Genomic DNA, 14,841 nt, shown 5'->3' with positions numbered 1-14,841 from the left:
TGCCGGGAAAATATTTGCCGGGAAAATATTAACTGTTTTTTGCTACTAAATAACTACCACTGGTTCTTTAGATTCTTCGTATCTTCTACAAGAAAATGTAGGAAAAAATCATTATCTGATAGCTCAATCCAGTTTCCATTTCTTACCCAGAATCAATGGCAAGATCATCAGGGAGGATCATCAAGAACCCATTCATGAGCTTAACCCCGAGTCCAAGATCATTGACTCAGTTGTTCCCAGTTTCACCATTAACATCACTCTCCTCCTCCAAGAAAACATCCCCATCACACTCAATCTTCGTCCTCTCTTTCGTTTTTTCCGTCACTTTCCTGGGAATCTCCATGTTCAGATTCTTCCCAGCTTCCCAAGATCCAATCCAATGCTCAATCGTATCTCCAACAATGTCCCCGATTTCACCCCTTTCTTTACCGCCGTCCCACTCTCAGATCATCTTGGCATCCCTGCTCTCCGGGTTAAACTCCAACGACGAGGTCCAACCCAGAATCGGCGGGACTTCGATGGTGCCATTACCGGTTCATCTGGTTCCCGGTGATCTATCCGAACAAGAAGCCGAGTTCTGGAAACAGCCGGACGGAAATGGCTACCGTCCTTGCTTGGATTCAACCATGGAGTACCGAAAAAGATCTGCCAAGATTTCGATCGAGAAAAACAGATTCTTGGTCGTCGTCGCCGCTGGTGGATTGAATCAACAAAGGAATCAAATCATCGACGCCGTTGTTATTGCTCGAATCCTTGAAGCTGCTTTAGTTTTGCCCATCTTGCAAGTCAACATGATATGGGAAGACGAAAGGTAAATGCGATCTAGCGTTTCTTTTTTTTCATGCAATTTAGGGTTCATATTTGACGAGATCATTGGGAAATTTCAGTGAATTCCCAGATATATTCGATGCGGGACACTTCAAGAAGACACTAAGAGCCGATGTACGAGTTGTGTCTTCGTTACCATCGTCTCATTTGATTGCTAAACAGACGATCGTAACACAAATGCCTTACGGTGTTTCCCCGTTTTGGATCCGTGCTAAATTCTTCAAACAAGTAAGCGGAACACGAACACGAAACGAACACGAAAATATTAGATTCTTATGGTACATTATCTTTGTTTCAGCTCAATCAAGAAGGTGTTCTTGTGCTAAAAGGATTAGATTCTAAGCTCTCGAAGAATCTCCCATCTGATTTGCATAAGCTTAGGTGTAAGGTACTTCGAGTTCGATTTACGAACACGAATTACTCGAACTCTTCATTTTTCTTGAAATATCTGATCCGAATATTCGATTTAATGACTCGTATGCAGGTAGCTTTCCATGCACTGAGATTTGCCAAGCCAATTCTCCAGCTCGGAAATCAGCTGGCAAGAAGAATGTGGATTGAAGGTCCATACGTAGCCCTCCATCTCCGGCTCGAGAAAGACGTGTGGGTTCGGACAGGATGCCTCACCGGATTAGGTCCTGAATTCGACGAGATCGTGACCCGGATTCAGAAATCTCAGCCTCAGTACCTCACCGGGAGAGTCAACATGAGCTACGCTCAACGACGCCTCTCGGGACTGTGCCCTCTAAATGCATTGGAGATGGCAAGGTTAGACAAGAATGAAATAATATCAAAATTAGTCATTAATATTTATTAAAATAGTCATTTTAGTCCTTATTGTTTTTTCTATAGCAATTTCGCTTCTAATGTTTTATTTTGGGGCAAAAAGATCTCTTTATAGATGGAAATTGTAAGTTAACAAACTGTTAACATTCCAAAATAAGGATCTTTTTACCAAAAATGAAATGTTGAGGGCAAAAATGTTATAGAAAAAAAGAAAGGGTCAAAGTAAATATTCAATCAAACATTAATGGCATAATGTCAAAATTAGTCTCTAATGTTTATCAAAATAGTCATATTGACTCTTATTCTTTTTTTTCCTATAGTATTTTGACATCTAATGTTTCATTTTGAAGCAAAAAGATCTTTTTATAAATGGAAACTGTCAACAATTGATTTACACTTTAAAATAAGAGTCTTTTTACCAAAAAAAAATGAAATGCTGGGGGCCAAAATGTTTTTAAAAAAAGAGCCAAAGTGAATATTCGATTAAATATTAGGGGATTTTTATTTTAAAATGAAACGTTGGATTAAAATGCTCAAAAAATAATAGGGGCTAAAGAACTATTTTAATAAATGTTGTGTACTAATTTTGATATTATACCGAAAATAATATCGAAAATCATTCATTTACGTGAATAAGAGTGATGGTTGTTTTGTTGCAGGCTTTTAAAGGCTCTAGGGGCACCAAAAAGTGCTCGGTTCTACATCGCCGGCGGAGAGCCATTTGGTGGCAGCACCAAAGCTTTAGCGCCACTAGCGGCTGAGTTCCCAAACTTGGTGCGGAAGGAATCGTTGGCCCGCGACGGCGAACTCTCGCCGTTCCTGAATCGCTCGTCGGCCCTATCGGCGATCGATTACCTCGTGTCGTTCAACAGCGACATCTTCATACCTTCCCACGGCGGAAACATGGCGCGAGCCTTGCAGGGACATCGGGCATACGTGGGAAACAGGAAAAGCATATGGCCGAACAAAAGAGCATTGCTTCCATTATTTGAAGATCCATCGATTCCCGACGAAGAATTGAGTAGGATCATAAGATCGCTGCATAGTAAATCCATGAAGCCGGAGCCGAGGAAGAAGGAGAGAGACAACGATGTGATCGCTTTTCCGGTGCCGGAATGCATGTGTCGACGCCGTTCTGCTGCCATTTTCTGAAACAAAACACCCAATTGTACATACATTTCGATTTTAACAACGTATGAAAAAAACATTTGGTTCTTGCTTTTTGTTTTCGGAAAATTCATCATACGCCCTTATATTACGATGTTAGTTCTAAGTTAATCCCAAATTGAATATTTTATAATTTTTAATCTATATTATAAATATATTATTATAATATTTTATAATTTATATTATATTATTTAATATATATTTCATATTTGACTTTTTAATAAATATTTATCTTATTTTTATTATCAAAAAATTAAAGATGATAATTTAAGGAGTAGTTTCATAAATATTATTCTCCATAAATTATCCGAGTTTGAGTAACTTATTTGCATATATATGTGTGAATTTATTTATATTTGAAGTGAAACACATATACTATCTTGTAATCTTATTGGATTATTTAAAAAAATCAAAATTACCTTTTTGAATAAAATTTGTACATCTTTTTAATTTTTAATCTTATTATTATTGTTTCTTTCATTTTAGTCCTGAAAAACACTGACGTTAGAGATTCTGTCTCGAAAATTTTATGACATCAATAAGGAGAATGGATATATATATATATAGGAGGCCCCATTTACTTTTCAAGATATATAAATACATACATATATATATATATACACACATATACATACATATATATCTATGTATAGGAGAATGGTATCTGTTTATTGTTTTGTTTTGGCATGGTACCTTTTGTTTCAAGTTGTAGTGGAAGACAAGTTTCAGTATATATAATGAAGTTCCGAATGTTGTTTAGGTATTTGTCTGGGAAGAAAGTGGAAGCCTCATCTCGGTGAAGTACCTTACTTCCCAAGCTGCTTTTCTTTTCATTTTGAAGTGTGTATTCTGAGCTTACCTCGTAAAGAATTGATTGAATCAATTTAACATTCGTATGATCAATTTAACATGATTGGTCCTCCTTTGTCGGTGTGTGTGAGATGTACAACACCTTAAAATTCTACATGAACTGTTCATTTGATGAAGAGTTTCTTGATGTATACATGATCAATCATCCTAGAGATAAGCTTAGAGGTAACACAATTTCATGTTGCATTTTGATCATTGAATCTCTGATGACCAGGGTTGAGCAACGAAACCGAGAAAACAAAAAAACCGACACGAACCAAGTAAAACGGTTTTGTTCCATATTGAACCGAATAAACAATTTGGGTCAGTCCAGTTGGTTACCTACTTACCCTTACCCATAAGTGTAAGCCTAAATGCCCAATTAAAGTAAATACAAAAAAAACCCTAAATCTTTCGGTTTATAAAAAACTGCATTACCGAACCGAATCAAAAAAATATTTCACATATTTCGATTTTTTAATTATTCAATTCGGTTTAAATTTTAAAAAACTGTTTATTACTGTTCGATTCAATTTTTAGTAAAAATTGAACCGAACTGAATACACCCTTTGAGACAAAAAGACATCTTGGAATTTGAGTTTCATGTCTAGCAAATGATTGTGTCTACATGAACTCATTAGAATTATACTTTTTTGGTAAAGTACACAAATGGTCACTAAACTACGCTGAAAATATCTTTTTGGTCATTTTGGAGTTTCACAAGTTATAAAATGGTCATTAAAACTTATTGAATTGTTACAAAATAGTCACTATGCATTATGAAATAGTGATAAAATTTGATAGGTTTAAGGATCATTTTGTAACGATTCAATCAATTAAATTACCATTATTTAATAATTTGATACAGTTTAATGATCATTTTGTAATCGTTTTGGAAGTTTAATGACCACTTTGTAATTTTTGAAATGGTCAAAATGATTTTTAAACTCTTAGAAAATAGATTAATAATTGGTTTAAGGCTTTAGTGCAAAAGGTAAATTATATTATACGCATCTAACGTTAGAAAGTAGTTTAATATTTTCTTTTTTTTATAAAATCACACAGTAATTCAATAAAAATAATTAAAAACATTATTAACAAAATTTAACGTAAACTACACGATTGTTCATTTTCGTTAAAGTTTTGTACATTTTTTTATTAAATTTGAAAAACATAATATTTGGTAACTTTTATTTATTTAATTAATTTATGATCATTGATGGTTAACTGCAGTTAAACTTTTAATGGATTGTTGATGTAACGTAATGAATATATATAAAAAAAATTATACAAATAATTACTAATATTTGAGTAAATTTTTTCTTTTTCCACTAAAATTTTAAAAGTAATAAATTAATTAAAATCATTTTACAATATATATTCAAAAATGATCTGAATTGATACAAAACTTCAACGATTTCATTATTTTTTGTATTGATTTTATTATTTTTGGGTACTTTATCGGATTTGTTAAAAATTATTAATATTTTAGATATAAATAATAATATTTTAAATATATTTTTTACCAATTTTATTAAAAAATAATAAAATCAATAATATTTTAGATAGAATTTCTCAGAGCGATGGATAAGTAGATAATGATACAAAAGCAGTGCACAAAATTCCTTGAATTGAGGAATCATATGATCTTATCATCATATATCTCCACAGCTTACGCATCCCGAAGGCACGCAGCCCAAAAACGACGCACTTCATCATTATGATTTTTCAGAATCAGATTAGCGAACCGGTCATGTTATCGATTCATTGGTTCAACTGGTCAAACCGGTTCGACCGATCAGAAGAACCGGACGACGTCATAATTATTTAAAAAATTAAATAAAAATACCAAAAATATTTAACAAAAAATAATTTTTTATATCACAAGTCATATTCAAAGCAAGTCATAACATATATAAGTTAAAAACCATAAAATCAAGTGAAAAAAAATGATTCAAATTAACTACAACATAATATTTAAGGTAAAACATATTAAATAATAAATATAATTATATAACTATATTTAAAAAATAAATTTGGGTTAAAAAAATCATAACAAAATTATATAATTATAATTATATAACTATTCTTTCACTTCAATCAAGCTCGAATTTTAGGCTTCAATCGAGCTTCTATTTTTTTTTTGAGTTCAAGCCTTTTTGAGTTCAAGTTTCAATATTATATTTCGAGTTTGAGTTGAACTTGATAATTTTTAGTTTGTGAGTTTGAGTTGAGTTGAGCTTACTTTTAAAGTTTTAAAGTTCGAGTCGAGCTCAGCAATACTCGAGTTCGACTTGACTCGTTTAACAAATGACGTTTTTTGGTTTAATTATTTTTAAAAAAAAACAAAAATCCCTGTTTTTCTCGGTTTTTTTGGTTTTCAGCCGGTCCGGTTCGAACGGTTCAGCGGTTCTGACCGATTCACTAATAACTGTTCAACCGATTTAGATTGAACCAGACTAAACAACGGTTTTCGATTAAACCAATTGAACCGATCGATCCGGTCCGATTTTCAAAACAGAGTTCATCATCCTTATCACCACCCCCATTTCTCCATCAATGAAATTCCTGCTGCCGTCACACTCCGCTGTCGTTGTATCCATGGACAGATAAGTCTAAACTTTTTCACTTTGGCTTTTCTTTTATTATTCTCATGAACGCAATTCTAATTTTCCTAAAATAAGAGATATGGACAGTTTGAGAGTATATTTTCAAAAAAATCTATTTGGGAGATATCGGTCCGATAAATGAATTTTTAGGAATTTTGTATAATGTCGTTTGATGGGTTTGAAATCGGACTATGTTGGTCGACTCGTCGTCTTTTTGTAATCCATCGTTAGGATTGGTCGTTTGTCCATCGAAAATATATCCGCCAATTAAGTTTTTAATAAATGTTCAAAAATGAAATAAAAATTAAACGTTAAAATTTTCTTTTTTTAAAAAAAATTGAAGTAGTAAAACGAATTAAAAATGATAATTGATAATAAATATTTATACACTCTTACATATATAATATTCGAATATAAAATCTCAATAAATTTTTTTATCATTTATATTATTTAATCGTATAAATTAATTATTAATAAATTAAATATGAATGATTGAATATATATATATATATATGAATGGCGGGCACGCCTCAAACACCGAGTCAGAATTTGGCGTTATTGGGTGGGTTAGTTTAAGTCCAAAGCGATAACTCTCTTTGTGCCTATCCACTTACAATCTCCTAATTATATAATTTTATATTTAGACATCATATTATATATTGTCACGACTATATCAACTAATAATTCACTCCATGATATTAAGATAACTCTCTTTATATCCGTATAGGGATAGACATGATGCCCGAATCTGACAGATTTAGATTCGACTCGATTTGATTGGATAGATTTTTTTTAAAAAAAAATTTTGAGTTCGAGTCGGATCGGGTTTTTTAAAAGTGATGTTCGGGTCGAGTAGGATTGAAGTTTATGGTGAAAAATATCTGACTCGACCCAATCGGGAAAAATATAATTTTACCTTATATATTTAGTAATAATTACAATAATATTTTTTCAATTAAACCACTTTTTTTATTGAATAAAAATAATATTTATTATTTCGTGTCAGGTCGGATCGGGTTCAGATTTGAAGGAGGGTATATATTTTTCGAGTAGGTCGGGTCGGGTGAAGGATGTAAAATTTTCGGATCAGATCGGTTGGTCGAAACCCGACCCATACCCATCCCTGTATCCATCCACGCTTGATTGTTTTTATTATTTTTAAAATATTTCATTTTAAGATAAAACTATTATTTTATAAATGAAAACGTTAATTAATAAATGATTAATACTCTAAAATAGGCGTACTTTTATATTAAAACAAAACGTTAAGATTAAAATGTTATAAAAATAAGAATAAGTGTCAAATGACTATTAATGAAAAGTAAGATATCTTTTTGTCATAAAATAAAATATTAGATGTTAAAATATTAGAAAAATAATATAAATTAAAATATTAAAAAAACAAAATCTAAAATAATTATTTTAATAAAAGTTAAACCTAGTTTTAGTAATTATATTTAAAATTAAATATTATTATTTTTACATAAATCATTCTGAAAAAATTTTGTTCACAGTGTGAAAAGAAACTATTTATTTTTGAAATATTTTAGAATTTTACCTAATTAAGTAGATGTCATTTCACTTGTGAAACCAAACTTAATAACGAGTTTTAATAAGAATAAATATATTTAATCGATTGATTAAATTATTTATTTATATTCACAATATTTATGTAAAAAATATATTTACATAAATTATTTTAATAAGTTATTATTAGTAGGGTGGTCACTAGGGTTGTAAATGAGACGAGACAAATCGTGAGCTACTTGAGATAGACTTGATAAATACTCGGATCGAATAGACTCGAGTTCTTAACGAGCCGAAATGAGCTACTTGATATTCGACTCGAAAATCTCGTGAGCAGCTCAAAAATATAATATATTAAGATTTTATTAAAAAAATAAATTATTAATAATATTAATATTTATGTATTGATTTTTTTTAAAAATACAGTAAGATTTTTATGTATTTAAGGTTCAAGTTCGAGTTCGAGGCTTCATTCGAGTTAAGTTTAAGATTTTTTTTTTTCACTTCGAGCATTTTCGAGCTGCTCACGAGCTTCAGTTCAGGATTTCGAGTTTGAGTCGAGCATGAAAATTTTAAGCTCACGAGTATTCAAGTCGAACTCTATTTCAGAGTTTTCGAATATAGTCGAGCTTAACAATACTCGAGCTCGACTCAGCTCATTTACACCCTTCGTGGTCACTGATAACTAAATTTTACATTAATTTTTTGATTATGGGTTGATTCTCTATTAATACTTATATATAACATTAATGACTTCTTAAAATGAATTTAGGGTAAAGAATGAAGATGACCCCGACTATAAGATATTGTTTTAGTAAATCCCTATGATATTAGAAGTTATAAAATGATCATTCGACTATGGAGTGTTGCTTTGTTAAGTCCCTCACTTATTAAAAGTTACAAAATGATCATTCGACTATTCATGATGTTCCAGAGTAGTCATTTTCATTAAAAAATTGGCGATTGTTTAAGCTGGATGTTAACATGATGACTGGGATGTGATAGGCGTTTGAGATTTTGTGATCAAATTTTATCATATCACGGTCAACAAGTTAATGTTCAGCTTAGAATATAGTCTATTTTTAACGAAAAAGGACGAGTTTGGAATATAATGAATAGTCGGGTTGTCATTTTGTAACTTTTAATAGTCGAGGGACTCAATAAAGCAACACTCCATAGTTAAAGAATCATTTTGTGACTTTTAATAGTCAATAGACTTAATAAAATAATATTTTATAGTCGGAATCATTTACGTTGTTTACCCTTTATTTTAATAAATTTAATTAAATTAGTCATAAATTAACCCTTAACACTAATTCAATAATTTGTTTCATTTTTTCAAAAACTGTACCGCTCCCCGCCCCTTCTCACCTCTATATATTTCCATTTTCACAAAGCCAAGAAACAACTCAATTTCCACGTTTAGCAGCAAAGATGATTGGGCTAGAGAGCAACGGTTGCTCGGCTCCGGCTCCGATGAAGACCAACGGCTATGACGTGCCGGAAGGCGTCGATATTCGGGGCCGATTCGACGTCGAATTCGCTGGTGTTCTAACGAAGGAGGCTCTGCGATTCGTGGTTGATTTGCAGAGGGAATTCAGGAACCACATCAAGTATGCGATGGAATGCCGCAGAGAGGCCAAGAGGCGATACAATGAAGGAGCGTTGCCTGGTTTCGACCCTGCCACGAGGTATATCAGAGAAGGCCAATGGACTTGCGCGCCGGTTCCGCCTTCCGTGGCCGATCGGAAGGTCGAAATCACGGGTCCGGTCGAGAGGAAGATGATCATCAACGCCCTTAATTCCGGAGCTAAAGTCTTCATGGTGAGTGATTTTTCTTGCCTTATAATTTAAAAAAGGGTAAACCAATTATTTAGTCATTCGATTATTTTTTTAAATTATATCTAAATTTATTTTTAATTTTATTCCAGTCACTAATCATTAAAAAATTAATAAAACTATTGATATATCATCATAATATAATATTATATCATTATTAAAAATAAAAAATATCACATCAACAATTCTACTAATTGTTATTAAAATAAAACTAAAATATTAGATATAATTTTAAAAAATAAAAATAATTGAATGATTAAAATAGAATTATACAAATAATTAAGATATTAAATATGTAATTTATCCTTTTAAAAATATCTTTAATATTTGATTATATGATCATTTTAGTTTTATTTTTATTTTGAAATATTTTATTTTAAATGAAAAATGACTTCAAACACTTGATTAGATAAACATTTGATCCTTATTATATTTTCAAAATGTTTTAACTTTTAATATTTTATTTTATGACGAAAAGATCTCTATTTTATAATTTATTAATCAATAACTTTATATAGATAAAACTTTTTACTCTAAAAAGGAAATATTATAATTAAAATACTTAAAAAAGTAGGAGTTAAATTAATTATTTAGTTAATTAAAAGATAAAATATATATATTTAATATTTAAATTATCAGTTTTTGTTCATTCAAGTATATTTGTTTTTTTTTTAAATCATACATAAAATTTAATTTTTTTATTTTATTTTAATAGTTAAAAATTTCACACATTTAATAATTAAATTTTCACTTTTTAAATTTAATGTTAAATTTCAAAGGGTATCAAAATAAAATAAAAATTAAATTTTAGATATGATTTGAAAAAAGAATTAAAATTTAAATATTAAAACAGTTTAAAACTGATAGTTTAAATATTAAAATTATAGTTTATTCTTAATTAAAAGATATAATTTTTTTGTTCATTTTACCATATGATGATTTGGTTGGTTGGTTTTAGGCTGATTTCGAGGATGCCCTGTCGCCGAGTTGGGAGAATCTGATGAGAGGCCAAGTCAACCTGAAGGACGCAGTGAATGGGACGATAATGTTCACCGACAAGGCGAGGAACAGGGTTTACAAGCTCAACGACGAAACCGCCAAGCTGTTTGTTCGCCCACGGGGTTGGCACTTGCCGGAGGCCCAAATCCTCATCGACGGCGAACCCGCCACCGGTTGTCTCGTCGATTTCGGCCTTTATTTTTACCACAATCATGCCGCCTTCCGTAAGTCCCAAGGTCAAGGCTTTGGGCCCTTCTTTTATCTTCCCAAAATGGAGAACTCAAGGTAAATTCTCAATTTTATAAGACAGTAAAATTTATAAAGTATTTGAACTTAAAATTTAACTCTTTAAATTAATAAGATATAAGATAAATTAGTAGTTAGTATTTAAACTATTAGTTTTGATCCGTTTTAGTATCTATATTTTTATTTTTTTTTTAAATCTTACATAAAATTTAATTTTGTTTCATTTTAGTAGCAAGAGATTAAAAATTTTAACTTTTGTTTCATTTTAGTGCCGATTCAAAATGTAACGTTAGGTTTTGAAAAAAATTAAAAGTTTAAGTACTAAAACGAATCGAAATTGATAGTTTATGTACTAAACGCGTTAGATATTCAACGGAAGAGTATTAAAATGAAAATTAAATGTCAGATATGACTGTGAAAAGATTGCTAGTTCAAGTATTAAAACATATTAAAATTGATAATTTAGGTATTAATTGTGGAATTTACCCTAAGATATAATTTTCTTTGATACATAAACTTATAAGACCTAAATTACTACTGAACCAAAATGTATAAAAACACAATATTTTCACCATTCCTTCAATTTGACCTTGAGTTATAACTCCTTGCTTTTTTTTTTATTCGATAATTTTTTTTTATTTTTTTTATTAATCTTAAGTGTCTATTTTTATTTATTACATACTTAAATAAAAGTTTTATAACCTATATATATATATAATAAAATATGAATTTGTTTAAATATATGTACATATAAAAATATTATTGTAATTATTTTTAAATATTTATAAAATAATTATTTTATAATCTGGGTAATGTCATATTTGTATTTTTCATCTTAAACCTGACAAAAAATCCAAACCCAATTTTTTTTCCAGAAAAAATTTGATTCTACATAATTAGATAAGTCAGATTTAAACCCATAGAATTCGGGTCAAATGTTCATCCCCATACGAGATTGTTTAAATTTAAAATTTAATACAACTTATCCTAAACTTTGTTTAATACTCGACTCAAACCCGAAATGATTTTCTTGATTCGATATCGCAATTTTTGTATGATTCTATTGTTATATTAATTTTACCTTAATTTGGCAGGGAAGCAAGGATATGGAACAGTGTGTTTGAGAGGGCAGAGAAGATGGCAGGCATAGAGAAAGGAAGCATAAGGGCAACTGTTTTGATCGAAACTCTGCCTGCCGTTTTCCAGATGGATGAAATCCTTTACGAACTTAGGGATCACTCCGTTGGCCTCAACTGCGGTCGATGGGACTACATTTTCAGCTACGTCAAGACCTTCCAAGGTCACCCGGACCGATTGTTGCCTGATCGCGTTCAAGTCGGCATGGCCCAACACTTCATGAAGAGCTACTCCGACCTCCTCATCCGAACATGCCATCGACGCGGCGTCCATGCTATGGGCGGAATGGTACATACAACATAAATTGTAACATTTCAGTACATATCGTACGTGTTGTATGTGTTAATGACGGTCCAATTGTCTTAAACAGGCGGCTCAGATACCGATCAGGGATGATCCGACGGCTAATGAGGCAGCCTTTGATCTTGTAAGAAAAGATAAGCTTAGAGAAGTGAAGGCAGGGCATGATGGCACATGGGCGGCTCATCCGGGGCTCATCCAAGCATGCATGGAAGTCTTCACCAACACCATGGGTGATTCCCCTAACCAGATCGAAACCGTCAAACGAGAAGACGCGAGCGGCGTAACGGAGGACGACTTATTGCAAAGGCCTCGAGGGGTTCGTACGATGGAAGGCCTCCGTCTGAATACTCGCGTCGGGATCCAATACCTGGCGGCTTGGCTAACCGGTGCGGGCTCGGTCCCTCTTTACAACCTCATGGAAGACGCCGCGACGGCCGAGATCAGTAGGGTTCAGAACTGGCAGTGGCTGAAATACGGGGTCGAATTGGACGGCGACGGACTCGGGGTTCGAGTGAACCGCGAGCTCTTCGGGAGAGTGGTCGAGGAAGAGATGGGCCGGATCGAACGAGAGGTGGGGAAAGAGAAGTTCAAGAAGGGGATGTACAAAGAAGCCTGCAAGATTTTCATCCGACAGTGCACGGCTTCGACATTGGATGATTTTTTGACACTCGATGCGTATAATCACATTGTCATTCATCATCCAAATGGTCAGCCCAAGCTCTGAAAATGTTCTAATGGAACCACTGGGGGTGTGGTGTGTTTTTGTATCAAAAACTAGTTTATGGCGACAACTTTATGAAATAATAATTACATAATATCAAAATTAGCTCTCAATATTTATTAAAATAATTATTTTTAATTTTTCGGGCGTGATATATGTCATTTAACGATTTTTAAACGGTAGACACCGAAAAAATGTAACAAATAAAATTTTATGTACCTATTTTTAATAAAAAAAATTAAACATAAAAAATGAATTATAATTTAGACACCTAAATTAAACATTATGTACCTAATTTATTATCTTACGAGATCAACTAATTATTAATATCTCATGCTCGGATATATTGTTTCAATTTTAAATTAAATTTAATTGTAATAATAATATTCTCTATATTTATTCCTAATATTTGAGATTGAAATCTTATTTAAATATCATTGTTTTTTTTTATAATTTCTGTCAACCCTCCGTTACCTTTCTTAGTATATAATAGTTTTTGGATAAAATGATAAGAAATATTTATGTATTTGATTAAATGGTTATCTTATTTTTTGTTTAATTTAAAAATATTATGGTTTTGATATTTTTATTTTAAAATAACATTCGTAAATAAAAATCATTAGTTAACGAATGATAAATACTTTAAAATACGAGTATTTTATCAGAAATGGAACATTTTGGTCAAAATGCTAAAAAAATAATGAGATTAAAGTGATTGTCTAATCAAATATTAGTAATCGTGAGTGTAAAGTGTATAATTTTTAAAGTCTAGAATAATTATAAGATGATTTTTTAAAAAAAAAATCCTAGTCTTTGACGAAACACATTCGACAAACGCAGTTGATCGGATACTTGATATTTAAGAAAAGTAACATTTTTCTTACCCTGAGCAACCGCTCAGGCCCCATCTTTTATAATTAAGTCTTTTAATTTTTTTAATTTTATTTTTACATTTAATGTCCCTAATTTTTGTAATTAAATTTTTTATTTTTATAATTAAACTCCTTAATTTTTTAATCTCACTTTTTACATTTATAATTGATGACCCTAAGTTTTTCAATCCCACTTTGTATTTTTATAATTGAGCTCATAATTTTTTTAATATCACTTTCTAACTTTATAATTAAGGCTCTAATTTTTTTAATCTCACTTTTAACCTTTATAATTTGGACCCCTAGTTTTTTCAATTCCATTTTTTACTTATATAATTTAGGCTATACTTTTTTTCAATCTCATATTTTACCTTTACAATTGAGGCCCCCAAATTTTTTAATCTCACATTTTACCTTTATAATTGATGTCCCTAATTTTTTCAACTATACTTCTTACTCCTATAGTTTAAGCCCCTAATTTAATCATTTTATATGATTTACTAATTTAATATTAAACTAATTGTTCAAAGTAATAGAATATTCTAACATTTTATAAAAGTCTGTATTTTAGTTTCGCTCATGACTCCGAAAATGTCTAAGATAACTCTAACCACTAGAGTCGCTTAATGAGTCCAAGAACCAAAAAAAATTAAACTCATAAAATTTTTATTAATTATATAATTATATTTTAATAAAAATTATAAATTTATAAATTACAAAATATGAATATTTTAAATGTTTTTTTATAGAAAATCACTAGCTTCATTAAAAATAGAAAATATCCGAAATTACAATGAAGATTTATAAGCATAACCGTAAACATAAACTAAATTAAATTAAGACATTTTTTATAACCATTGACACAAAAATTAGCTACCTAGATTACATAAGGACAAAAAAGGAAAATATTAAAAAATCTAACAAATGCTCGAACAAAATAAAGATACGAACAAATTTG

General features: G+C 30.9%; 2 protein-coding genes across 2 annotated transcripts; both read left to right on the top strand.

Annotated features, from left to right (window-relative positions):
• The first annotated feature begins 155 nt into the window (after window positions 1–155).
• LOC120203012 (O-fucosyltransferase 37-like) lies at window positions 156–2,825 on the top strand. The gene is made up of 5 exons (XM_039203380.1): window positions 156–811; window positions 888–1,056; window positions 1,127–1,216; window positions 1,313–1,596; window positions 2,274–2,825. Exons 1-5 carry the CDS (start codon window positions 156–158, stop codon window positions 2,764–2,766), a joined length of 1,692 nt encoding a protein of 563 aa, XP_039059311.1. The 3' UTR covers window positions 2,767–2,825.
• A 6,360-nt stretch (window positions 2,826–9,185) lies between these two features.
• Window positions 9,186–13,017, top strand: LOC120203022 (malate synthase, glyoxysomal-like). The gene is made up of 4 exons (XM_039203386.1): window positions 9,186–9,590; window positions 10,564–10,889; window positions 11,945–12,275; window positions 12,358–13,017. The coding sequence occupies exons 1-4, from the start codon at window positions 9,201–9,203 to the stop codon at window positions 13,012–13,014; spliced, it is 1,704 nt and encodes a 567-aa protein (XP_039059317.1). The 5' UTR covers window positions 9,186–9,200; the 3' UTR covers window positions 13,015–13,017.
• Window positions 13,018–14,841: the final 1,824 nt, after the last annotated feature.

The sequence above is a fragment of the Hibiscus syriacus genome, unplaced genomic scaffold (assembly GCF_006381635.1).
Source record: "Hibiscus syriacus cultivar Baekdansim isolate YM2019G1 unplaced genomic scaffold, ASM638163v2 tig00009013_pilon, whole genome shotgun sequence".
Classification (NCBI taxonomy): Eukaryota; Viridiplantae; Streptophyta; class Magnoliopsida; order Malvales; family Malvaceae; genus Hibiscus; species Hibiscus syriacus.
The sequence above is the reverse complement of the archived record's forward strand: the minus strand, read 5'-3'. Positions and strand labels throughout refer to the sequence as shown.

Coding starts and splice junctions, on each gene's coding strand:
- LOC120203022 (XM_039203386.1), top strand. CDS start 9,201: ATGATTGGGCTAGAGAGCAACGGTTGCTCGGCTCCGGCTCCGATGAAG. Junction 10,890..11,944: donor CCCAAAATGGAGAACTCAAG/GTAAATTCTCAA, acceptor TTAATTTGGCAG/GGAAGCAAGGATATGGAACA. Junction 12,276..12,357: donor TCCATGCTATGGGCGGAATG/GTACATACAACA, acceptor TGTCTTAAACAG/GCGGCTCAGATACCGATCAG.
- LOC120203012 (XM_039203380.1), top strand. CDS start 156: ATGGCAAGATCATCAGGGAGGATCATCAAGAACCCATTCATGAGCTTA. Junction 1,057..1,126: donor GTGCTAAATTCTTCAAACAA/GTAAGCGGAACA, acceptor TCTTTGTTTCAG/CTCAATCAAGAAGGTGTTCT. Junction 1,217..1,312: donor TGCATAAGCTTAGGTGTAAG/GTACTTCGAGTT, acceptor ACTCGTATGCAG/GTAGCTTTCCATGCACTGAG.